The sequence below is a fragment of the Pavona decussata genome, unplaced genomic scaffold, assembly GCF_977016875.1.
Source record: "Pavona decussata unplaced genomic scaffold, jaPavDecu1.1 SCAFFOLD_127, whole genome shotgun sequence".
Classification (NCBI taxonomy): domain Eukaryota; kingdom Metazoa; phylum Cnidaria; class Anthozoa; order Scleractinia; family Agariciidae; genus Pavona; species Pavona decussata.
This window is the reverse complement of record NW_028145541.1, coordinates 2,328,968-2,353,812: the sequence shown is the minus strand read 5'-3', so window position 1 is coordinate 2,353,812 and position 24,845 is coordinate 2,328,968. Positions and strand designations below refer to the sequence as shown.

Genomic DNA, 24,845 nt, shown 5'->3' with positions numbered 1-24,845 from the left:
AACTAATTCGATTTTTTTTTAAACAAGTAAGAGATAAATACCGAGAACGGAGGTATTAATCCATATACATCCCGAGGGCCGTAGGCCTGAGGGATGTATATGGATTAATACCGACGTTCGAGGTATTTATCTGACTTATTTCATGAAATTATTCCTTTGTTCAAGGGGACAAACGCCGGCTAATTAGTACCGTCGCACTTAGGTGAGAAACGGAGAACAATAGAAGCAACCTGATGTGTGCGTTTCTCGCAGTACTGCTAATGTAAATGAGGGATTTATCTGTATAAATCCCTCGTTTCAGTTAGTTTAATATTCATGAAGGATGTAAGTTAAATAAAGGATGTTGAATAACAAAAGAAAATGTGTGATTCATGAAATAAATTTGGATAAATGCGTGCAGGTCACCCCAGGCAAGTCTTTGTAGTGCGCTTTCTCGTTTTTTTTTTCTTTTTTTACAATTTTGCTTCAAGTTAATCCTTTTTGTTCTCATGAATATTGTTTTAATGTGATTTAATTGATTAACTAAAATTTCTGCAACATAACTTTGAGTGTATTTCATTGTTCCATTCGTACTAAACCTGTGGTGATCATGACAGGTTAGTCACGATCATATTCGTCGTCACGTCGTCATCCGCAACAAAAGTTATTGTGGTTTGTTCTGGAATAATCGGGGTCTTCTCATTATCACAAATTCTTGCCGTTGGTCTGTTGACCAAAACCTCGCGAACTGGCCCTGGAATGCTTTCAAAGGGAATGCGTTTGCGTCTTGGTGGTGGTGGTGGTGTTTCTTGGCTAATGTTTGGACTGTGGCCAAGCACGTGTGCCAGTGTTGAGGACATTCTGCCATTTATTCTTTCCGGAGTGTCAGAAAGAGGTTCCACTGCAGTGTAGGCATTATGTTCGCTAGTTGTTTCCTCGGTTTCTTCCGGGTTGATGAATTCCTGGCCAGCGATTGGTCTTAATGCGCCATTTTCGTATTCGCTCTTGAGCCGAGGAGAACCCCATACAATGCGGTGCTCCTTTGATGGCTCGATCACTAGCAAGACTTCTGCTTTTGTCATAACATGCAGCTTAACTGCATTTTTAAACAAAGTTGCCTTCCGACGGGATAATGTCACCTTCCTCTGATTGCTATCTGCTACATATTGCAGCTTTTCTTTTCCCCTTATGCTCCTTTTTTTTGTAGTGCTTGTGTGGGACTGGCTGTAAACAAACAAAACCAAACCATATGAGAATCTCTACAAAATCCACTGTACAATCATTTGTACATTTGTACTGCGGTTACAATGATTGGGTAGAGGAGAAACACCATTACCTTGTGCCATTGTCGGGCGTGTGTATTGCCTCCGCTTCAGTAGATTGAACTGTGTTGTTTTCCATGATCGGTATATTGAGCGATGGACAAGGAGGCAGAATTTGCTAATCAGGAGTACTTAGTTATAAGTACATTTCCCGCAAGGTTCGCAGCTGGAGAACTGAATACTTGGCTGTGATTTGACAAAATCCCTGCTTTGTGACAGTTTCCATTGTCCTCATTTAGTGGTTACGAGAAACATGACATCGTTTTGCCGCGAATTGCCATTCTCGTGAGTTGGGAGTGTGACAAAGCTGTTGCCCGACGTTCGTCTTCTCGTTTATTCTTAAACAGTTAAAGCGTCATCAACATGAGTAAAAGGGGTAATGTTCATTCCTTGCATGTATTTGTTTGGGCTGTAAATTTAGTCAGTGACTCACCCCCGAGCGGCACAAAGGCTTGGTTTTGTTGTTGGACAAAGATACAAATATGTCGTGTTAAAGTCCTCTGGATATATGTTTTTTTAGGCAATCAAAGTGGACGCCCAGCAATTTTAAGAATAACTGGTGGACAAATTAAGGGGTAGGTGGATGTTGCTTGTTTAATTCATTCCATTTGCCCGCAATATTAAGTGTTTATTTGGGTTGATTCCTGCAAACCGGTACAAACTAAACGACGTGCTGAGAGCTTACTGGAATGTTAAAACATTTTGCAATCTTTATCTCTATATCCCATTTAGTTACCACAACTTTAAAATTAAGTGCCCGGAAGGCACTCCTGTGAAAGTTATCCATGAATCTGGAAACATGGATCCTTTTGCCTTACGATGCGAGTTGCCCTCGGCGGACGAAATACCGATGAAGTTGCTGGATATTGTCCTGACGTCCAAAAGCGCCAAGACGTCCTACACGCTGAGAGATGTTGCAGGCAAACAAATAGGCCGAGTGCAATATTTTGTTAACAAAGAGATGAAGGAGCTCATGGACTGTGGGAAAGTTTCTAGTATCGAGGGGTAAGATCTAAAACTGATTAAGTTATCCATAAACGATTTTGATAAACAACTCACTCAAAAATAATACAACGCTTTGTTCCGGAAATGCCTCATTCGCAAAAAACATATGGAATTTAGTCAATTCAAAAACATTCTTTCGTCTTGTTATGTATTCGTACTAACTTAAACTGAATGCCAGACCACGGACGAAAATAATTCGTATTATCTGGGTGGTACATTTAATGTTACATTTACATGACTTTACAATCTAAAATTATCATCTCTGTTTTCGTTCTTAGATTAATAACCGGCCAGCCGACTGTAACAAAACGTCCTCCAGTTAGTCAAAAGTGGCGGCGAAATGTTCAACAAGGTGGAGGTGCATACATTCCTTGTGAATGGATTATTCGATGCTCGGGTGCTGTGGTCGAAGAAGTAAAAGAGAGAATCGCGAGAGCGATTTCAGAGCTCGGTGATGAAGGTGCTGAAATGGATGTTGAGGTATTCCGAAACAGTATACGATTTTACGATTTGCCCAAAATGAAAAAAAAAAATTATCCTTTACACAAATATATGCTTAGTGTTCTAAGCCAGTGTCATGCCAGACTCATAACAGTTCGAACTTTGAGCCACAGCAAACAACCTCAATATGCCCTTGAACAAATCAGAGGAGACTTGGCCGCTGCGCTTCTATTAGAGTCGCTTCCAATTATCTAGGACAGATCGAAGCGACTCTACACACGTCGCTGCTCAATCGAATCATTACCTCTTGCCCTTTTGAAAATCCTTAGTCTCAGAAAGAAACAAAATTCATTTGAAGTCCCGGCATATTTAAACGGTACTTAAATACAACGCAAAACGTTTCTTCCTTCATACAGATTGACGAAGGACAAGAAGGACAGGAACAAAGCACTACAAAGAAGTCCAAATCATGTTAATGTTAATGCATTAAACGTCATCTTTTATGGAATTTTCTTTCTTGTGATTGGTATTTCTTATTGATCGGCTGACGCTCATGAATTCTGTGCTTCAGATGAAGCCAAAGCCGCTCGCGATCGCACTTTCCTCGGTCCACCACGGCGCTTGGAGTCTTTCGATTGACGTAGAAGTGAGTTTGGTCAGTTAATTATAGCTAGATTGTTCCGTATTTTCAAGAATTCAAGCCAAAATCCCTATTTCAAACCTTTCCTTTTGTACAATTTACTGTGCAACTGAAATCGAATGTTAAATTAGAGCCCCATCACAATGTTTTCACATTGCAATGGCCACCGTATCGAAAGAAGGTGGTTGCTATGACTACGTGTCATGTGAACGTCAACTTGAGTTTTGATTGGCTGACGGTTTGTTTTGGTCCCGGTTATCACATTTGATAACTGTGCCGGACTGTAAATCGTATTTCGCATAATTATGCCATTCCGCACGCCATTCCACATACCATTAGGGGTATAGAATGGTAAAATCCGAGACCCGCCGAGACGCCGAGACCTTCATTTACAATCCGAGACCGAGACTTAACTACTTTTTCTAAATCCGAGCCCGAGACGTCGCGATGCAAAACGTGTTTTTTTTACTAAGACTGCCGAAAAGCATAGTACGGCAATTTACGAGCAAAATTTATCCAAGCTTACATGTTTCACAGAAGCTGCAGAAGTGATTGCGATGTTGAGCCGTTTTTCAAGATTCTTGTTTGTTGTCAGTTTAGACTTAATTTTCGCTTGGTTTGCGTGACTCCGGATTGAAATTTTAAAATGCGAGATTCCGAGACCCGTTTTATTTTCTACGAGCTCGAGATTCCGAGACTCCAGTTTGAGACGCCGAGATTTCGAGACCCGCCGAAAATTTGCCGAGACCCATTATTTTTCAAGGACCATTCTATACCCCTACCATTCCGCAAACTCTTTCCTCCTTTTACCCTCACCGATTTTGAACGGAAAACCTTTGGCGGAGGAGGATTCATTTTCAACGCGCCGGCCGAATCGAAATTGTGATTTAGAACGAGATTTGCCGAAAAGTTATTTCACGAATATACTAAATGTGTCTTAAATATATTTTGTAATGAAAAGTTTTCGCAGCAAACCTTACTACCGCATAGGGTATTCCCAATTGCATTTTAATTGTATCGTGACCTCAATATGACCTTTACTTGGAAAGTAACGCAAGCCGCTCGCAACGGGACCGTTCGTTGATTACGTACCCCACCCCCCGGGGCGGGGGTGGTTTTTGCCAAAAAAACAAGCCCTCTTTTGAATTCTTACCCCCACTAAAAGCAAGAAAACCAAAGTATTACCACCCCAAGAATTAACTCGTTTTCAAAACGTACCCCCAACCCTCGCACTCTGGAACGTTTGTATTTGATATGCTGACGTTTTGTGCTACGTTTCTAGACAAAAAAATGCTTACTCCAATCGGAAAAAAAATCATTTCGCCGTTAGAAGGTTGTAGAGATAAGCACAAAATGGATCGAAAATCGTGAGTGCCGAAAACACAGTTTTCTAGGGGGGAATGTTTTTTAAATTGGGAACCTCGGGAATCCCATTTGGCACGTTTTCCGCGAAATTTGTACAGGAACCTGATGCCGCACAATTGTAGCCAATACAATTTTATATTGTTAATGCCAAAAAGCCCCCCCCCCCCCCTCCCCAGCAAACTGTGTTTTTTTTTTTTTTTCCCAAAACTTTACTCTTCCCCCTCTAAAACCACCGGGTGAACATATTAAAGGAACTATTTTTTCCCATGCTTGAACGAAATAAGTAACAATACTAAATTAAAGTTCACATGGTTCTTGATAGTGTAGTTACGGAGCCAGGTTTCGCAACTGCAACTGGCCACGGCCTTATGAAGAAGTTCAAGGTACAGTGCCTTGCGACGAATGGGTTTCTGAGCTACCTCCAATTCCAGTTCCTCACTGATGTTTTGCAGCATTGCAAGCTTCAATCTCTCCAGCGATCCATCCTTCTTCATTGCACAAATATCGTACTGATCGTACGTGATGGGGTGCTGTAGGGTGATGGAGGTGGCCACTTCTCTTGCCCGTGCAAAGTTCTCTTCCTCTTGACAGGCCTGTATGTTAGCGTCGTCAGGAATTTGCTGGCGCACCTTCACAGCTAGGCGGGAGAAGTATGATGTAATCTGTTGCGGTGTCAGGAACTCAGAGACTTTGAACAGACGGATACCGTCGGTTCCTAGTGCACGCCTCATTTCACGGGAAACAACGTCCTCGTCCTGATTTTTTTCCCGTGGTTCGACCGATGGCAAACTAGGCAACGAGCCTCTGCAGTGATTTCCTTACAGAGGCACTGCATTCAGAGAGTACTCGCAGCATAGTCGACTCACTGAAAGGTTTGAATCCTGTCTCCGAACAGTACTGGGTGTATTGTTGAACCACTCTCTGGGGGACCATCAGGCGTATCTCATTGGGTACCTCGACTGTATCACCTGACGACAGCTTCAGATTTTTCAGCCCGAATGGTAGATCTTGTACCAGATGGGGACTGGTTATAAAGCCCAGAAAGTGAGATCAGCACACAGAAAAAATCCTTCTAGCCAAGCGTGGCTGGAGGTTTTGTTAGTATCTTTCGTAAGTCATATTTCGATTGGCAGTAAAATTACCACAGCACGTTCAAAAAAAAGAATTGTGAAATTCCGTCTGATGCAAGATCTCGGTTACGCAGAATACCTACAATACAGTACCATGATAATGTTTTCATTTACCAAACGTAGACCTCTTTTCATTTTACTTCTTTTTAATTTCCTCTTATAGGCAAAAACATGATAAGGACGGTGGGATACATTTATTTCGCTGCAATATTTCCTTGACATACAGCCGCTCGTGCCGACCCGATATTCGCAACCTCATGTGATTACGTGACTTCTATAATTATTCAACATTCTTGAATGACGTCTTGCGGGTCACGGGAACAGGTCATTCCTGTTGCTTATTACAACTGGTTGATGATTGATATCTTTGCTCATTTGTGCCATAAGAAGTTGAAATTGAATTGAAACCAGTGTTTTCCAGCGCAGAGGTGTTTGTGTCGTTCTCAAACAAGGCGATATTATTATAAACTGCTGTACGTCGTCCGCCGTGGGAATGTCCCCAGCTTCAGTTGAACTCGCAGATTCCTATGTTTTCAAAATACCGTTTAATCTCTGATTTAGCCGTCCTTATTCACGATCAACACACCACTTATGAAGGGAGAAAGTCACTCAAGGGCAGGCGATAACGGTAAGTCATTCATTTCGGGTTAAATGAAATCCTTTAGATGTCTTTGGCGAATCAACTCCTAATTTGCATACAATTAATAGCCGCTTGTATGCCATGACAGTTTTGTATTTTACTGACACGGGAAATTTTTATTTCCAAAGCTGTAACTTTCCAGGATTATAGTACAATGACAAAGCTTTCTTTTCATGTAGATTTAATGATCAAACGACATACACCAGAAACCATTTATTGCAGCCAAAGTTGGCCTTCAATTTATCGCGCAATGAGAGTCACAAATAGTGACCGTATAAATATGCCGATTGTAACGGCCACAGACCAAAACATGAGAAAACTATTACATGGTTTTAACGAGCAATCATAAATCAATCTTTGTGCCATGTTTCGTTTTTATAGGATCTTCTTTACGCGGTCACCGTCTCCCTGAAGTTCGGCGAGAATTCGGGCCTTTTATAGAGCCCAATGTCGCCATTTTACCCAATTTCAAACTTTTTCAAATTTCTCCCGTTAGATAAAGCGTTGGAATTTTTCAATATTTTTTCTTAAGTTAGTTGACCCTAAGGAATGTTTTGGCCAAATAAAAAAAAAATTCGATTTTTCGTGAGTGTCTTTCGATTTTCGAAATGCGGGGAATGAACATATTGAATTTCCGGGAATTTATAGCTCACTGACGTGATTTGTTCTCTCGCGCGGTGATCGTTCGTTATGCGTCGTGATTGTAGCACGCGCAAACTGTGAACCGTTAGATAAGCGTTTGCTTATTTGTCATTTTTTAAACCGACGAAGGCCGAAGATTTTCGGCCGATACGTCTTAAGTTTTTGTAAACGTTTGGTTTTTAACGTTTTACAAGTCAGTGTCATACACATTTTAGATTACATTATGTCCATTCCTGACTGCAATTTCAGTATATTTCATTTCTTATGGTGTTGTCTCTATGTAAAAAGCTTTTTATAACTGACATAGCGCGCGCATGCTTCTCCATCTGACTTGCATACGTTATCGGATGGACGCACGGCCGTGAGTATGTTGAGAAATTTACCATGATAACGCCAATAGGAATTAGATTAGGATGCACGCGCGCTATGTTTTAACTTAGAATCGTTAAAGCTTGCCTTTGAATGCTTCAATTTTATTTCCCAGATTTTGTAAGTATATTCCATTCACATCTTAATGCCCAACACAAAGCGCCTTCAATTCATATCATCGTGAAGACGAATTTTTCAGTCTAAGACCATACCCATTATCCTTTTTTCAAGTATTATGTGTAAAAGTGGTAATTAAGAACGGTTTGCTGTAAGGGCCGACTAAGGGTATACAAAATAGAAAAAAACCGATTTCCCCAAACTTTGCCAGAATAAAGGGCTTAGTGAACTACTTCTAAAAATATAAGTTTCGTTTTGTTTCGAGCTTTATTTATTTTGGGGGAATTTTTTTTAAATTTTACCCATGGAGGCGGGCTAAAATCACGCCGAAGTAGGCACTTTTGTAGAAGCTCCCTTTTATACAAGGAGCCTTTTCTAGAAAAGATTAACCCAACAGAAGGAACAATTTTATTTTCTTAGATGACTAGCGGCGTTAAAGTTAAATAAAACGTAAACATAAATTTTTGACCAATTTTTTAAGTTGCGCCTTTTTACCGGTGATTATAACAACCTAATTTTGGCTAAATTCAAGGACAAAAAAGGCATTTTGGTACATCGCTTTGCCCTGCGAAACTACACTCCGGCAAAACATAATCATTTCAACTAAACATTGATCGAATAAAAAATTGGGGTAAATTAAACAGCGAGTTCTCAGAGCGTTTTCAAAACATGTCACTTCAGCAATTAAGAGCGACCTTTGACCTTTTATATCGAGGGGAAATATAAACGAGAGCTCATAAACCTTGACTTTCCTTCGCCGAAAGACGCTTATTTTTACTCTGCTGGCACATTTTGAGTAAAGGAAAACTACACATTTGAATTTGAAGTTATGTGCTAGCTATGAAAGATAATTTGAAAAGCAAAATTAGTAATTCAATTCGACTTTGCGTAGGCGGTTCCGATTTATTTACCACGAAATTGCGATTTTAAAGTCTGTTTACAATACAAATATGGCATCCACTACAAGGTAGACCTCATTCTACTGAATGATTAATAAATCCTTCTTACCTTAGAGATCTTTTCTTGACTAAAAAAAGACATAGCCTGCATTCATTGCAAAATTATTAAGCCGCCCGATCGCTAAACGATTAACAAAATAAAGCCACAGGAATCCCACTGTATAAAATTGTACAATACCGGGACCGCACAGCTCTTTTTATTCGTTTTGCACTGTACTGTCCATTAATAATGAACTACCTTTATATGACAAACGTCAGATCTCCGTGACATTTAGGAAACTGCGATAAAAATGGGAATGATATAGGCTAATTCCACATTGTGGCTGTACCCATTTTTTCTTTCTTGTGATCTTACCACTTGCTGCCAATCCAACGAAGTCTTAAGTGAAAAAAGATACAGAAATAGAAATAAATTCCTTGCATCACAACTGAACAAGTAATAATTATAATAAAACATTAAACTTCAACCAAAACTATAGATAGAGATACGGCGACTGTCTCGGGTGAGTAGTAATATGAGGTGCTACAACTTCCACACCCCTTTACAAGATCTCTTAACACAGAAAGGGACTCTTCTTTGCGCCTTGGGTGGAATCCGTCTGTAGACGCCCCAAAAAAACCGTTAGCATGTATAGATGATATTCCCTTCTCCCTTGACACTGACGTCCCATGCCATGCCCATCCAATGGGAGCGGCACAGATCCTCTTATTTGAACGCCATCTGATACCAAATGTGTCCCGATGTCTCGGTCAAATAGTGAGCTCAAGGTGACTTTCGCTTTTCTCAAAAATGCCTTTGAAGGTAAAACAGTCAATTACTACAGGTACTTTACCTTGCTTTTTACCTTGGAAATTTTAACATATAGAAAATAGAATTCATTAATGTTTTATTCACCACCGCCCACATTTGTTGTCCCCCCTCCGCCCCCGATCTGTATGAATTAATAAATTCAATTTCTCTTGTCACATACATTCGGTTCCTTGAAGGCCCGCAAATCTAACAAGTCACGTTCTCTTCTTGTGAAACAAACAAGGCTATCATGCTCGTCCGTACATCTTTTGTGGTTTTAGGCAAAAAATCCTTCTTCACGGACTTAAGTATTGACGATCAGGGAAACTTTTCGCTTTGTATATTTATAAAGCAACAAGAAAGCTTTTTGCCTTTACGTTTGCCGTAGCTTAGTTGTTTCGTGACTTTTAAACAAGTTTTAATTAAATTAAATTATTTTAAGCGTTTCGTAAACGTATGGAAAACATCGCAATGTTTACTAACGTTTGCGGCCTTTGACCTCTGTTAAGTTCGCTACAGAAGAGTTTTGGTTCAAAAATTACTCCTTAGGAGATGTTCAAGCTTTAAAGATAAACGAAAACTTACTGATCCGTGACGATTCTTGATATAAAAACGCAAATCATATACAAATTTAACCACGTTAGCTGAGTTAGAGGTTAATTGTAACTTTCAACGTTAAAAAAGAGGGAAAAGAAAAGAAAAAAAACTCTCTTTGTTTTGAGAGTAAATATTTTTAAATTAATTTATGTTGGGCATTCATATACACAGCACACACCACTAAAACATACCTGCCCGTGCCGAAAACAACTTTGCTTCAGTCTTACATAGCGTCTCGAGTGTTGCAATAACGCAGATGCCCTTACGTGGATTTGGTACACTTGGCAAGGATTAAGCTTTTCACATTGGCTAAATTGTTGACACTTGAACCACATGTTCCCCCTACAATCTACCCATATTCACACACAGCCATATATAAGCACCACTGACTCCGGTGGTCGTAGCCACCCACGATGAACTCCACTGTACACTCAGCAAGTACAACGTGCAACGAACAAAAGAAGTTAGCTTTTGGGACACGGCGCTCTTTTACGTGATCTTTAAGTAATTAAGATATCACATCTTAGTGTCCGAAAAGAAAAAGAGGCGTTTTGAATTGACGTGTCATAGTAATACCGAAATATGTAAGTACGGGGGGGGGGGGGGGTGAATAGGGGTATGTAACTCCGCCAATATGGCAGAATCCGTCGATCCACTCAAAAAATCAACCAAATCCGAATCAGCAAATTGTTTGCCGCGTTAGATAATACGCGAGATATAAAGCGACTTCAGTTGTTGGAGTTGCCTCGCGTGATATTGTGTTTTATCGTTGAGGATGACTATCAACGAAATATTTATGTAACCAACGTCTGCATCGAAACAAAATCTTGCAGATACGAGAAAAAAGTGCAAACTTGAATTTCCTAACAACCATAATCCAAAATCCGGGCCCCAAAACTGGATAAAACCGCGATCCGCTGTGATCATAGGATCCGCAGATCCGTTGAAATTTTGCTCTGAATCCAGAATCCGGGCTAAAATATTAACCAAATCCGCCGATTCACCCCCCTCTAAGTACACATCTCAGTAGAAAATGTACTCCTGGCATTCCTGTGGTTTCGTTAACTTGTTCTTGGGCTTGAGGCGTTCCGCGATCTCGGTCAATACACTTTTGCAATGAACACAGACCGTATTTTAGGCAGGAAAAGATCTCTAAGGTAAGAAGGATTTATTAATCATTCAGTAGAATGAGGTCTACCTTGTAGTGGATGCCATATTTGTATTGTAAACAGCCTTTAAAATCGCAATTTCGTAGTAAACAAGTCGGAACCGCCTACGCAAAGTCGAATTGAATTGCTAATTTTACTTTTCAAATTATCTTTCATAGCTAGCACATAACTTCAAATTCAAATGTGTAGTTTTCCTTTACCCAAAATGTGCCAGCAGAGTAAAAATAAGCGTCTTCCGGCGAAGGAAAGTCAAGGTTTATGAGCTCTCGTTTATATTTCCCCTCGATATAAAAGGTCAAAGGTCGCTCTTAATTGCTGAAGTGACATGTTTTGAAAACGCTCTGAGAACTCGCTGTTTAATTTACCCCAATTTTTTATTCGATCAATGTTTAGTTGAAATGATTATGTTTTGCCGGAGTGTAGTTTCGTAGGGCAAAGCGATGTACCAAAATGCTTTTTTTGTCCTTGAATTTAGCCAAAATTAGGTTGTTATAATCACCGGTAAAAAGGCGCAACTTAAAAAATTGGTCAAAAATTCATGTTTACGTTTTATTTAACTTTAACGCCGCTAGTCATCTAAGAAAATAAAATTGTTCCTTCTGTTGGGTTAATCTTTTCTAGAAAAGGCTCCTTGTATAAAAGGGAGCTTCCACAAAAGTGCCTACTTCGGCGTGATTTTAGCCCGCCTCCATGGGTAAAATTTAAAAAAAATTCCCCCAAAATAAATAAAGCTCTAAACAAAATGAAACTTATATTTTTAGAGGTAGTTCACCAAGCCCTTTATTCTGGCAAAGTTTGGGGAAATCGGTTTTTTCTATTTTGTATACGCTTAGTCGGTCCTTACAGCAAACCGTTCTTAATATGCACATATTGACATAATCCCCCCTTGCAAGCAAGAGACATGAACTCGTATCTTTTCCAAGTGTTTATTACTTAAAGTGGCTTCCCGATCCCCTCGCTTTTTGCAATATTATCCATGCACAGAAAGTTGAGTTGAATACTGTTTCAATTCAGCACAAGTTACTGTGTTGGGGGTGTCATCCATTGGCCAGATGGACTCTTTGTCGTCGGGATTTTAAATATGAAATAACTGATGATAGAAGTGATATTTACTAGAGGCTAGCACTTGAAATTCACTTTAACATTTGGTTTCTTCAAACAGTCAACATACCAGTCAAATCCCTGCCTTTAACTGCACTTGACCGCTGTGTATATTGAACGTTTTCGATCATTCTCAAATTAGGTTAGCCTAGTATTGGTTTGTGTTTGTTATTCTGCGTCTACATGCACTGCCGAATGAAGTTTCAGTAGCATGAAGAGACTAAAATCTCCTTTGCGAAGTACGATGACGGACGAAAAATAAGCTCCTTAGCAATCCTTCATATACATAGACATAAGAACGTGGATATTGACAGGTTGGTAACGGAATTTGCCCTTCTTAAGGGTGACACCTCGCCCTTTGCTTGTGACCTGTCTTCATTTTTTTTTGTATCTTTTTTTTCTTTTCGAGACACTGTAGCTTACAGAAAACACTAGGGAAATGGTTAAAATAAACAACTTTTTACTGCATTTTTGCCGCGTTATTTATTGAAAATGCACCGCAGAAAAACCAGGAGATAACATTTCCGAGACCCTAAATTTCAAAATTTTCTGCGGGAGCATGCTCCCAGACCCCCCTAGTTGTAAGCGACTTTGGTGCTTACGAAAAATTTATTCTCGTGCGTACATCTTCAAAATCCCACGCTACGCCCCTGTATACCTACTTGCGGTGGAGGTGGCTACAGTTGTTAACCGGTTATCTATCTATCTTTGTTACATCTTTGACGCAAGACTTTCTGAGGAGTCTCCATTATCTATAAGATAATCGGGTTCGTTCCCCTCAAGTTGTCCATGAGAGCTCAACCCGCTGCCTTCGCATTAAGATCGAAGCGTGGTGAACGTCTTTGCCAAGTCAATTACACTTTTAGGTGGTTATAACAACATCAACATTAGGGTATCCATGCCTGATATTTCCTGTTTGATTTTTTAAGACATTTCTGTCTTAACTTGTTAGAGTTCTCAGACTACGTATGTATTTTGATGGTCCATTTAGTTTACTTTGCGTAATGGCAGCGGCTTACTCTTAACTCATGAATAAACATGGTGATTAGGTTTACCGCAAAGAAATGTATGGAGTTGAAATTATATTTGCGGATCGGAAAAATTCCAAAGCAGAAGGTGATTGTAGAAAGCAATGTAATACCTAGCAAATCTAAACCAATAACTACTGGCCTAATTTGCTTATTTTCGCGATCTGTGGTCGTTATTGAATTATGGATCTAACAGACGAACATCCTTACTTATTTTCTCATCGTTTTAATATTGAATTCAATAAGGATAAACACGATTATAATACTAGATGTAAAAATAATATCCGTAAGAGTGCATCTAGTAGGAACTGGGGCCATGGACCTCGACAAATTTTGCCTCAAACGATTGGAATAAATTAGACCTTTCATTCAGACAAAGCCCATCATTAGCTAGTTTTAAAAGAGTGTTAAGAAATGTAAATAGTCTTAGTCTAAGTTTTATAAATTCATATATTAGTCTTTATTTTTCTTTTTTTTTTGTTCTTTTTAATTTTCGAGGACTCTTTTGTAAATCACTTATTAGTGAAATTGATTTCCTCAATAAAGATTATTATTAATTAACTGTTTAGGTCTTCAATCCAATCTGACCACCCAGCGACTACTTTCCCGTCATCGCCAGTTTTATCTTCAAATTTTGCCAAGTATCCTTCTTGTTTCCTGTATGCCACAATCTGTCCCTTGCACCATCCCCAATACTTTTTCACCTTTCCTGATTTGTCCTTTTCGTCATATTTGTCTTCGACGAGACGATTTATTAAAGCCCTACCATTTGGCTTCCTTTTCTGAGTAAACAGATGCCTGCGCTTGTCTGGTGGACCTTCTTCCCCTGAATTCCCAAGGCTTGTACGCTTGCGTTTCGCTTTCCGTTTGCCGAGTGATGCCCTGTAAGTAGTAGTAACATTGCCTCCACAAACTGCTCTTTTAACTGCCTGGAGGCGATCTTCAAGGTAAAAGTTCTCCATCAACGTATGAAGAATAGTGCACGCCTCCTGCAATGATTGTCGATTCAATGCTTTATCTGGATTGGTGGTACGTGGTCCCTGTTCCCAATCCTTGTCTTCCATTTCCTTAAAGGCCCTTGTAAACATTGCTAGGTGATGTAACCGACACCATCATCTGCTCCAATGCTTTGGTTTTTTCCAGTCTTGGTTATCAAGCTTGTCAAGTGAACAAGACAGGTCGGTATCAATCAACGTGTTGGCATCCTGTAGTTTTCTGGAGCCCAATAGTATATTGAAAATCAAGTACACATTCTCTTTATCTGTTCCTTGTTCAATTTTGAGAGCTAGGGGTTTATAGATACGTGATTGAGCCTCGCTTTGGCAAACCAACTTACAGACTCTATTCCCGGGGGGGGGGGGGGTACTCCCCTATATAAGGTATATAGGTATGTGCCGACCCAAAGGGTATGGTTTTTGAGCCGTTTTGGTCTGAAATAGGGTATAGATTTTGACTATTACGGTCTGAAATCGGGTCGGGTTTTTTGGGCGGGGAACATTTACGAAAGCTTACAAACATATTTTTCTTCTCAGTACGTAACTGGAACGACTAACTGATGGCGAGAAAAAGAAATAGATAAACTATGTCATTCCAGCTTACTTTTACTCCTTGCGTCAACTTCCGTTCGGCACTGATGCATAATTATCAGGTCTGAAAACGGGTATGAGTTTTAGAGGTCAGGTCTGAAAACGGGTGTGGAAAATGGCATGTTTAGGTCTGAAATAGGGTCGGGATTTGAAGACCCGGGCGGCACACCCCCACCAAGAATTCCGAAGAGTACCCCCCCCCCCCCCCGGGACTCTATTGCCCGATCGTTGCCAATGAACACTGCATCCTCGTATGACTTTCCTGGCCAGTTCCTCACCGATGCATTGTTTTAGTCCTTTGTATCGTGCATCGTCTAAATCCACGAGTATAGACCTCAAATTTACGCCATTCTTGAAATGGGCATGATCGCTAGAAACCTTGTTGAAAATCGAGGTTATCGAGTTTCAATATGTCTCGCTATCTTGCTTACTGCACAGTACCCTAGCGACCGCGTTATACACGCACGTTTGTTCGTTCAAAGTTACGGAAAAACGTCATTACCAGTGTAGGTCACATCCATGAATAGGTCTTCTGCTTTACTCAAAAGAGATGATTGAAATGGCGACGAAAAGAACGCATACTTCCTGGAAGGCGTGAAAATATACTCACATCCTTCCATCTGATACTGTCCCATCATTTTGTTACCTTGTTCGCTGATATTCATGTTTTCATCATAAAACTGGTTGCCTTCCACTTTTTTCCTAATGTTTTCAAATCCAAGTATCTCATCTAGTGGACGAAGTTCTTTATGAGAAGACTTCCATTTACCAAAGGCCATCTTCCTCTCCCACCTGACACGGTCAGCGTTGGCTGCAGGTGAACTGGCTTCAGCGGGGACATAACCAAGTTCAAACCCTTTCATGATATCTTTGGTACTTTTAGTACTATCACCAAATACCACTTTTCGGATGTGTTCTTTGACTTTGCTCGACATGATATGTGGTGCTTGTCTAGAGTACTAGTGATTGTGTTTTGTGTCTGGCACAACCCCAATCCATCGCCTTTCATCGTCACAGGATGGCCATATGTAAACCATGTGCGCGGGACATGCTACAGTGGAACCGAGAGAAAAGCTGTCTTTGTGATGTACACATCGATTCACCTTTTGTCTGTTAGAGACAACGTAGGAACAGTCAGGGCCGGTACACTTCTTTACTCCTTCACAGGGCACTCTTTTCACGTTTAATAAGGATTGCGCTATAGTTTTTTCCCAAGCACTATTTTAGCTTTCAACGATCTTTAGATTTTTAGACTTTATACCCAATTTTTAACTTGCATAAGTATGAATTTATTTGTAATTTTGATATGAAACTTATTGTAACCCAGTCCCTCATTGATTGATTAACAGTATGTAATTCTTATAGTTGGACAATTGTAACCACATTGTAATTCAGATTAACTGCGATGATGATGGAATTAAACTTCTTTATTATTATTATTATTATTATTATTATTATTATTATTATTATTATTATTATTATTATTATTATTATTATTATTCACATCATCAATAACTATGTTGTGCTTTGCTGTTTGCGTGCTTCGTTTGGAAAGCTGATTATCGTCCCAAATAAAGTGAGGTCGATTACTGGGGGCGAAATCAAGCTTTCTACAAAATGTTACGAAGGCAAAGCTTCTTTGCTTGGTCTCAGAGTCTGCGTCGAAACCTGGGAATTCGTACTGGTACCTGTTTTTTAACTCCACCCAATTTGTTGATCTTCTCAAGCATTCCTTTATTTTTGGAAGATGATGATGTCCTCTCCCAGTCCTTGCTGTAGTGAAAACCTTCTTCTTCTTTACTTTTTGGTCTAACGGATCGCTTATTTCACCCAGAACGAGGATGCCATATGGAGAATCTAGGAATTGCTTCCCTATTTCAGAAACTTTGTAACACCTCAATACTCTTGTAAGCGAGTTGCACCTTATAATGTTATATTTTATGTCAACAAACTGTAAATGAATAGCTTGTCTTAAAATCCTTGACCACCACGCATTAGAACTTTTAGGTCCAAAATTCTGCGTACCAGCGGAATATGTTTGTGTTTGCTCCATGATTTTTTGAATTTCAGGCAGTGAGAATGTATCTTTTTTGCTACCTCATAGCCATCCAATTAGTACTTCCTCTTTTACCCCTTCCTTGTAAGCTTGCATTTGTCCAAGGTCTAAAACCGCCTGAATAAGATGGCTTAATATTGCTTACTTGGCATTAAAATCTCTTTTGTCTTTGATATCACAACTGGAACAACATTCATCTACACTCTGCAAGTCCAGCTGGCCTTCTCCAAACTTCCTGATTATTTCCTCTCTCATACATCTTCCGCAGTATATAGAGTATACCCAACGCCATGACTGAATCAATTGTGTTTGTATCTGTTCTTCTTCTCTCTTTGAACAGTTTTGGTCCAGAAAGCTAAGCGTTGGTCATCTTTTGACTCATTGACCAGGAGAAAACCATCGGCACTGTTACCACTTCTTCCAGCTCTGCCAAATTCTTGGATTAGGACGCTGAGGTTACGCATGCAACCCACCCTGAAAATATTCTCCACGTGTGGACTATGTATGCCAACCTCGTATGACTCAGTGGCTACCAAAACTTGGAACTCTTTTGACCTGAAGTCAGAGTCAGTCTCCTTCTTAACATCGTGCGTCATGCCCCTTCCGTAGTAGGGTCTAACATTTTCTTCTCCCAAAAGCAACTTGAGTGATGACGTGATTAGTTCTACATCGCTGCGAAAATCCATGTAGACAATGGCATATTCCTCACCTGATATATTCCTTATATCCTTAGCACATTGTGACCACATTTCTTCCTTTCTATTTGTTTTTTCATCCGAACTGGAATTCGTCTTCTTTCTTGATGTAACGTATGATTTTATGTTCAACTTGATGTTGCTACCATTGATCGAACCTTTAATGAGGACAGGATTCTTCAAATAATCAGCGCACAAACTCTCCAGCCGGGCCTGACTCAAAGTGGCAGTTAGTGTCATCACAGGTACGCAACTAAAACTTTCTTTAATTCCTTTGAAAAAATCGTAGCTTGATCGGAAGTCGGAGTTGCGATCGAACATCTTGTGTACCTCATCCAAGACCAATAATTTGACATTTTTACTCGGGCCGTAAGGCGGCACGAGGTAAGTTTCGGTCTTGAGGACAAAGATTTTTTAAATACCGGTAATCAGAGATAAATTTATGGAGACACATTTTCTTCATCAGGGATGGAAAAAAAATCAAAGAATTGAATCTGGTCAGATTTCTCCCGTCAAAACCTTCAACGGAAATTTGCGTAACAAAACTTTCCCGAAACGTTTTTGATCTTTTTTCTACAGTTTTCATTGTCGAATTTTGTCCAAAGAGAACTGGGGATAACTGCAACTGCATTTAGGACGATCAGCGGCTTACATCGAGGAGACTGTCATTTTGTGTATGAAGCACCTATTCCCCTTTGCTTTGTTTAAATTCAAGATGGCGGAACTCAGCGCATATCAGCATTTCAAGGTAATTTATCCTTCTTTCTACTGAATACTTTCTTTGTCGCTCTTTAAATTTCAAACGAGTAAAAGCGTCTTTATGTTTCTTTTTACCCTTGCTTACTAGGGCAGTCGTGATGAGCTAGAAAGGAAGTTGGAAACAAGCTCGACATTGTATGGGGGTAATTTGTCGTTTAATTTATACAACTGAGGAACAGATTCACGAGTTATTCTCGCGAGCTGGTGATCTTAAAAGGATAATTATGGGATTAGACAAGATCAAGAAGACTCCGTGTGGATTCTGTTTTATTGAGTATCCTTGGTTACTATCTGTTTTAATGTATCATTTTTTTGTTTGAAAGGCAAAGCTAGTGTTGCAAAGTCACCCAGGAGCCAAATGCGGCCACAGATCAACCTGTTTTCTGCATCATGAGGCAACTACATAATGTAGCTACAGAAATTTTACTGGGGTAGACATAGAGGAGGGGGGAGGGGGAAGGGGGTGAGGGTTCATGAGAAGTTCTTTGGTGAATATGTTGTGCTTACACCTCATTTGAGAAGGTTTTTGAGTTCAAAATAATATCGCATTGTAGAAGTGGGAACTTATTTATATTCCATTTTAAATATCTGCTGATTTCCAGTACCCCTTGACAGACAGGTTGTCTAAAATACAGTCTACACAAATCAGCTGTTCTTGTTTTTCTAGAGCAGGGTTGCAGTATTAATGTTAATTTAAAATTATTCATTTTTTGTAAATATTATTGACCCTGGTGCTTTTCTAGCATAACACTCTGTCTTTGGAAATGCCTTGAATATAAATACACCATGCCCTATAATTTTAGATCAGGGGCCCAGAACTTACTACCCCATTAAGGCATATACACAAGATTAGAGTGAAATCATCAGTAGCGTCAAATTTTCCAAATATCAAATCTGTCCCTATTAGTATATTGATTTGGATTCTACTAACAGGCACGGATCCAGGAAAAAAAGGTGACCATTTCCAATAATGCAAGCACCAAAGGCATGAGGCTCTAGGGACGTCCGGGGGCACTGATTTTCCCTGTTGATAGTGTCATACCTGGGTTTTCAATTCATCCTTACAACCATTTTCCATAATTTAACCTGGGAATTTTCTTTTATTCTAAAACCATCTATTTATTGTCAAAAATCTGACTGTTTGCTGTAAATTGATGAAAACCAGTCTGGACATGCACCTGTTTAACCCTTAACCAGGAAAACACTTGTTTCCAAAATTCAGAAGATGCAAATTCTTACTCAGTTAATGACACTGCTATACTGGAAAAAAAATCAAAGGCTCCTGTGAGCCAACTCGTGAATGCAGATGACACATCAGTAATTGAAATTAAGACGGCTACGGACACTTCCTTGAAAGCTAAAAGAAATTATATCTTTGCCCGATTATGTAACGAGAAATAACCATTCTTGTACCCTAAAGATGATTGTAAACTTATTGCCTACTCATTGAATAAGGTTAGTCTGATGCGCCGATTAAAAAATTTTCACATTTTTTTTAATTCAAAGTTCTTGCTGACACTCACTAATTGAATTTAAGACACCGCACTTTGTGGAAAAATGAAAAAAACGTAACTTTGCTCGAGCTGATCTTGCAAAGGGAAATCTGTTGAACAAAGTGTCGCATTACATTTCATGCCTAGCATAAATGCGTGAAATTTTTCCTTTGCAGTTCAGTCCACGCAATCTTCAAGTAAAAATAATTTGAAATATACTAACTAAATAAGAGCTATTTCAATGAAAGCTAGTTGTCTGTATTTTGCTTCATTATTCAATGAACGTACCAAAAAGGTTTTGATCCTGTACACATGCATTTCAATAAATTCTACACAGTATGTATTAAACAGTTGATGAAAATTCATCGACCGTGTCCTTTTGCTTTCCCATAAATTACCAGATGTAAATTGCGAAAATGAAAAATTTTTTCCTTTGAAACCTCTATGAAAGCTGAAGAGATCTAAAATTGTTCATTTCACCAGAAATTTGCATAATTTTGTTTACAACGTCACTTGACATGGCACTTTCCGCTTTCGTGTGAAGACTGACGGCCAAACTAATTTTTTTTAGCGAACTAATCTACTTGATTTAATACTTTTGTTTGAGAAGCAAAAATATGATGAAAGATGGGGAGTTTTCATGTTTCCAAAAGGTTATGATTAGCAGTGAACTTTTCAGTTAAGAGTGCTTCTTTCAGCTGAAGACATTTTCTGACGGGACAAAAAACTTTCAAGTAGCGCAACGCAGTAAAACTATTCAGTCCAATCGTGAAGGGAGGATAGGTTAAAAAATCGGTGAGGCCTACAATAAATAAGGCCATTAGTGCCAAACATACATCAACACATGCCACGTAAATGCTCTATAAAAGAGCGTCTTGTGTATTCAGAGATCTTGCCGACACGTCACTGATTAAATTTTTAAATTAAATTATTTGTAAATTCAATTATTGTTACATTAAATTATTTTTAAATTCTTAAAAGATGCCACACTTTGTGAAAAAAACAAAACAAAAAACCTATAACTTTGCTCAGATTCAACGAAAAATGTCCATTCTTACAGTAAAATGATTGTCAAATTATTCTCTACAGATTGAATAAGAATATCCTGATGTGCTGTGAACAGAAAGTTTTCGTGTCTTTTTTCCACTAGTTGAATTTAAAACTGTGCATGCCCGAAAGTTAACGACAGAACCAACCAACCAAGTGAAAAAGTCCACCATCGCTATAACTCGTTCATTGTGCATGTGCGCATTCACAAGTTAAAAAGAAGTCCCAGTGCTCCTATCAGGAGTACAGTGGAGTATAGCCTGCATGCTGCTAGGATTGGAACATCAATGTATGGCAAATGCGCAATGGAAATAATGTGATGGAATATATTAAGCCAGGTGAATAAATGAGAATGAAGTATTAATAGGTAGCAATTCTTACTTTGTTGCCATCCTTGAAACAGCAATTAAAAGCCCTTCACAACAGACTCATTTTTTTGTGAAACATGATATGATAAAAAATGTCAACCTTAGCTATGTCATAGATATTACACATGTGAAGATGCTCAGAATGCCATGTGGTACGTAAACGGCACCAGATTAGATGACCGCATTATACGTACTGACTGGGATGCAGGCTTTGAGGAGGGGCGTCAGTTTGGAAGAGGCAGAAGCGGGGGATAGGTATCGTGTTTTGTTTGTCTGTGAATAATATCAACATATTGTTGACAGTTTTCTATGGTCTATACTCTTTAATTAAAAACTGGATCATTGTATAATGTAATTCCAGGGATTTGATTGGCTTCGTGGCCATGGTATATGAGCCATTATACCATGCTCGAGAAATAGCAACCATTAAATTGTGATCTGGTTGTTCTTGCAAAGTGAAATCTGCACGATTTAGTAATATTTCTGATTGTGTTTTTAATAAAAACAATTATCCCACTTGTCCTGGTTGGATATGAGATGATTATAGCCAACTGGGAACCTTGTTGGCTATCTATCATCTTTTATCCAACATCTCTTATCCAACATTCTTAAATAGATCATAAAACGATGTCATGAAATGTTCAAAACTTAAGTGGAATGGCAAGTTGTTCCACTGCAAAAGTTTTCAATATTTTATGGCACCATTATATGCTCTACAAGAGTATAGACATAGAAAACTGCCATCAATTGAAGTGGTACCTGGAAAAAACTCTACTTGACTTTTGATAAATTGCTAGATTCTCCTTCCAAATTGCCTTTTATTTGCTTGTGAAACAAAAGAAGAAATTTGATCATAGATCACAAGTCACTAAGGGCCAAATTCCATGCACCCTTCAATTTGGTTTTTACAATTGCATGAAAAAAAATTCAGGCATAATTGGCTTTATTTACTGTTCAGAAAGCGAGCGCATTACATCTGACGCCATTTTTATTGTCTGTACTCTTACAGACAATAGTTACGAGCCAATCAGTGTGCGTGTGCGACAGAGTTAGGGCTTGTTCAACTATGTGCTTGTTATGGGATTAACATAAGTAGGCATCCTGAGTTGTGCAAGCAAGCTAAATGTAGACTGTGGTGTGTTGGACTTTGCTAGCCAGAATTGTCTTGCGCAGTTTCACTAATTTGTTTTACGAGCAAGGGAGGTGGGGTGGGGAAGGGGTGCCTAAACATGCCATAATAAAAAAGAAAAAATCTACCACACTCGTAAACACAATTTCCTTTTAATATTTTTAACATTATAAAACATGCATTATAGTGCAACTTTTCCTAATAACAATTACATGACCACTTATGTACACTGTGTTTCATATTCAAAAGATTGTACGCAACCCTCATCATCCAATGCTGACTGTCCGTACAATCAGTTTGTTGTCATCAAGTTTTTAAATGTTTCAAAATTCTTTGAAATTTTGTGTGATGCACAACAGCCGTATGTATATTGTAGGCTGGTTTACACAATGCATGTCACATCATAGGCTTGCTATCAGAATATCACATGTCATAAAGTTGTACTTTGAAGTCAGGACTGTAAATGTACTGGTAATTATGAAGGGGACAAAGAAAATGACATTATTGTATCTCTCAGTTAGTATGTGTGGTGTGATTGGTCAATTTTGGAGGCCATACTCCACTGTACGGCCTGCTACATTTGAAAGTTGTTTCTTTCCCACCTGCCGGAATATTACCTCAGAGGTATAATAAATATCTTACTAACCTTGTTTTCTCGGTCCATACTGTAAGTTACAGATCCTCATTCTTTCATGTTGATTAATAGCCTGCGCACTTGGCGCTTGGGCCATAAATCAACAGGAAAAAACTTGGTCCGTAACTTACAGTATGGACCCTGACCTCGGTTAGTAAGAGGTATATATCCATAATGATTATCATCTTCATTCTTTTTAAGGTCAGAGACGAATACCGAAGTGACTATGACTCTGGAAGAGGAGGTTTTGGTGAAAAATCTCAACAAACCCCACAGCAGGGTGCAGGAGTGATTAGCAGTCCACCAGTTGCTTATTCAAAACGGTGACCCAACAGACGAATTGTTTTGTTTAAAGTTCTGTGACTCTGAACAGATCAAATTTATTGCTTGTTTTGTTTAACATTTTGTAAACCACAACATTGAGCTAGTTCAGAATACTGATTGTCTACAAGCAGTCTTTGGATGTGTCTACAAGAAATACTTGTTGAAAGGAGAGTAAGTGCAACTATTTGCTACCAGAGGAGCACTTGCAAAAAACATTCTTGCTTTGTTCAGGCAAAAGTTTTAATGCCATCGACATGCAAGTGTTTCTACCAGTAGTTAGACTACAACAGGTAAGTTTTTCCCTCAGGGGTACTTGAGCAAGAAGCAAAGCACACGAGGGTAAATATGCACAGATATTACCCATTGCATGTGTACTTATTCTCGTTTCTGTATAGCAGGTAACTTTTAGATGCATATACTCCTGTATTTGCTTCTTAGTCAGCTTTCAACTTTTCTGAGAAAAGTAGGACCTTGCAGCTTATAGATGGCATCTAATAAATATCAAGAGGAATCATCAATATGACAACAAATGACTTTATTTCACACCACAACAAGATTATGTACTTATTTATCCAAAAGTGGCAAAGGCCACTTATGGAGGCGGATGATTACTTAAGACTTAAAACAATATTACAGGAGCTCAAACAATAATAAAAACAACAATCAACTTATGAACTGTTCTTTAAAGACTGTTCTGTTAAAACTTTGTAAATACCCGTAAAAAAGACGAGCTTCGTTTAGGGACCTATTTAATAACAGGTTACAGACATATATATAAAGTTTTCGTCTTTACAGTTCACATGTCATTCTATGTTATTTTTAGGTCTACAAGACAGAGTTAATTTACATAACACCTGAAATACAAATTTAAAGATAATTATAAGCCACTATCGCACACTAATTCTTATTTTATCTTTTATTGACTTTTGGCAATTTAGCAAGAGATTAAGTGATTTCGTTTCACTGATTTTGTAAAATTACTCTTATCACTCTCACATAATCAGTGCACCCTCTTTGTCTCTAATCTTTAGTTACTCATATTAAATACACCTTTTTCTACTGTGGTCATGAATTTTATCAACAATTACTTAAAATCTTGTGACCCTGACTAAACAGTTTTGTGTTTCACTGGACAGATCAAATTATCTGGATTCTACTGTCTGTTTATTTAAACCTGTAATGAACACCGATTTTCTATTTGGCGAAAAGTGCTAAAATAAGCAAAATCCGTTACATCTGGCTTGAAATCGGTGTTAACTTACGATGATAGAAACGAAATGAAGTTTTTTTTCTCCTACTGTGCTTGAATAAAGAGGTTTCTGTCTGAAAGTGATGTAGGTAATGTGAAATTGCGTAATATTTATATTTTATTAGCGGTAATAAATAGCAATGTAAATTTGTAACAATTACAATTATTGAACACAATACTGGTAGACATTGGTCCAAGAACAATATTTCTA

The 24,845-nt window shown here is 38.8% G+C and overlaps 4 protein-coding genes and 1 pseudogene across 11 annotated transcripts in view; 3 read left to right on the top strand and 2 right to left on the bottom strand.

Annotated features, from left to right (window-relative positions):
- The window catches only part of LOC146469206 (uncharacterized), a 44,083-nt gene extending 40,550 nt beyond the window's left edge, over positions 1-3,533 (top strand). For 6 of the 7 annotated variants that reach the window (XM_085123861.1, XM_085123858.1, XM_085123857.1 and 3 more), the window contains 3 exons: positions 1,822-1,876; positions 2,034-2,306; positions 2,585-3,135. In XM_085123861.1, coding sequence (XP_084979987.1) covers positions 1,822-1,876; positions 2,034-2,306; positions 2,585-3,002 — 746 coding nt within the window. In that variant the 3' untranslated portion in view covers positions 3,003-3,135. Of the gene's footprint in view, positions 1-1,821; positions 1,877-2,033; positions 2,307-2,584; positions 3,136-3,163 lie in introns of those variants that run through there. The other variant, XM_085123856.1, reaches the window with a different exon arrangement.
- A 686-nt stretch (positions 3,534-4,219) lies between these two features.
- LOC146469205 (uncharacterized) lies at positions 4,220-6,157 on the bottom strand. Its single transcript, XM_085123865.1, has one exon. It carries the CDS (start codon positions 5,481-5,483, stop codon positions 5,007-5,009), a length of 477 nt encoding a protein of 158 aa, XP_084979991.1. The 5' UTR covers positions 5,484-6,157; the 3' UTR covers positions 4,220-5,006.
- A 188-nt stretch (positions 6,158-6,345) lies between these two features.
- The window catches only part of LOC146469199 (protein maelstrom homolog), a 53,495-nt gene continuing 34,995 nt past the window's right edge, over positions 6,346-24,845 (top strand). The window contains exon 1 of the mRNA XM_085123847.1: positions 6,346-6,510. The gene's annotated coding sequence lies outside the window, so the exon portion shown is untranslated. The remainder of the gene's footprint in view (positions 6,511-24,845) is intronic.
- Positions 17,236-17,952, bottom strand: LOC146469204 (putative ATP-dependent DNA helicase Q1). Its single transcript, XM_085123705.1, has one exon. It carries the CDS (start codon positions 17,950-17,952, stop codon positions 17,236-17,238), a length of 717 nt encoding a protein of 238 aa, XP_084979831.1.
- LOC146469203 (nuclear cap-binding protein subunit 2-like) lies at positions 18,172-24,484 on the top strand (annotated as a pseudogene). The gene is made up of 4 exons (XR_014867328.1): positions 18,172-18,379; positions 18,479-18,664; positions 21,415-21,553; positions 23,263-24,484. The product of XR_014867328.1 is annotated as a nuclear cap-binding protein subunit 2-like (transcript).

Excerpts from the sequence above, each read along its gene's own strand:
- LOC146469205 (XM_085123865.1), bottom strand. The coding sequence starts at position 5,483 with ATGAGGCGTGCACTAGGAACCGACGGTATCCGTCTGTTCAAAGTCTCT.
- LOC146469204 (XM_085123705.1), bottom strand. The coding sequence starts at position 17,952 with ATGTTCGATCGCAACTCCGACTTCCGATCAAGCTACGATTTTTTCAAA.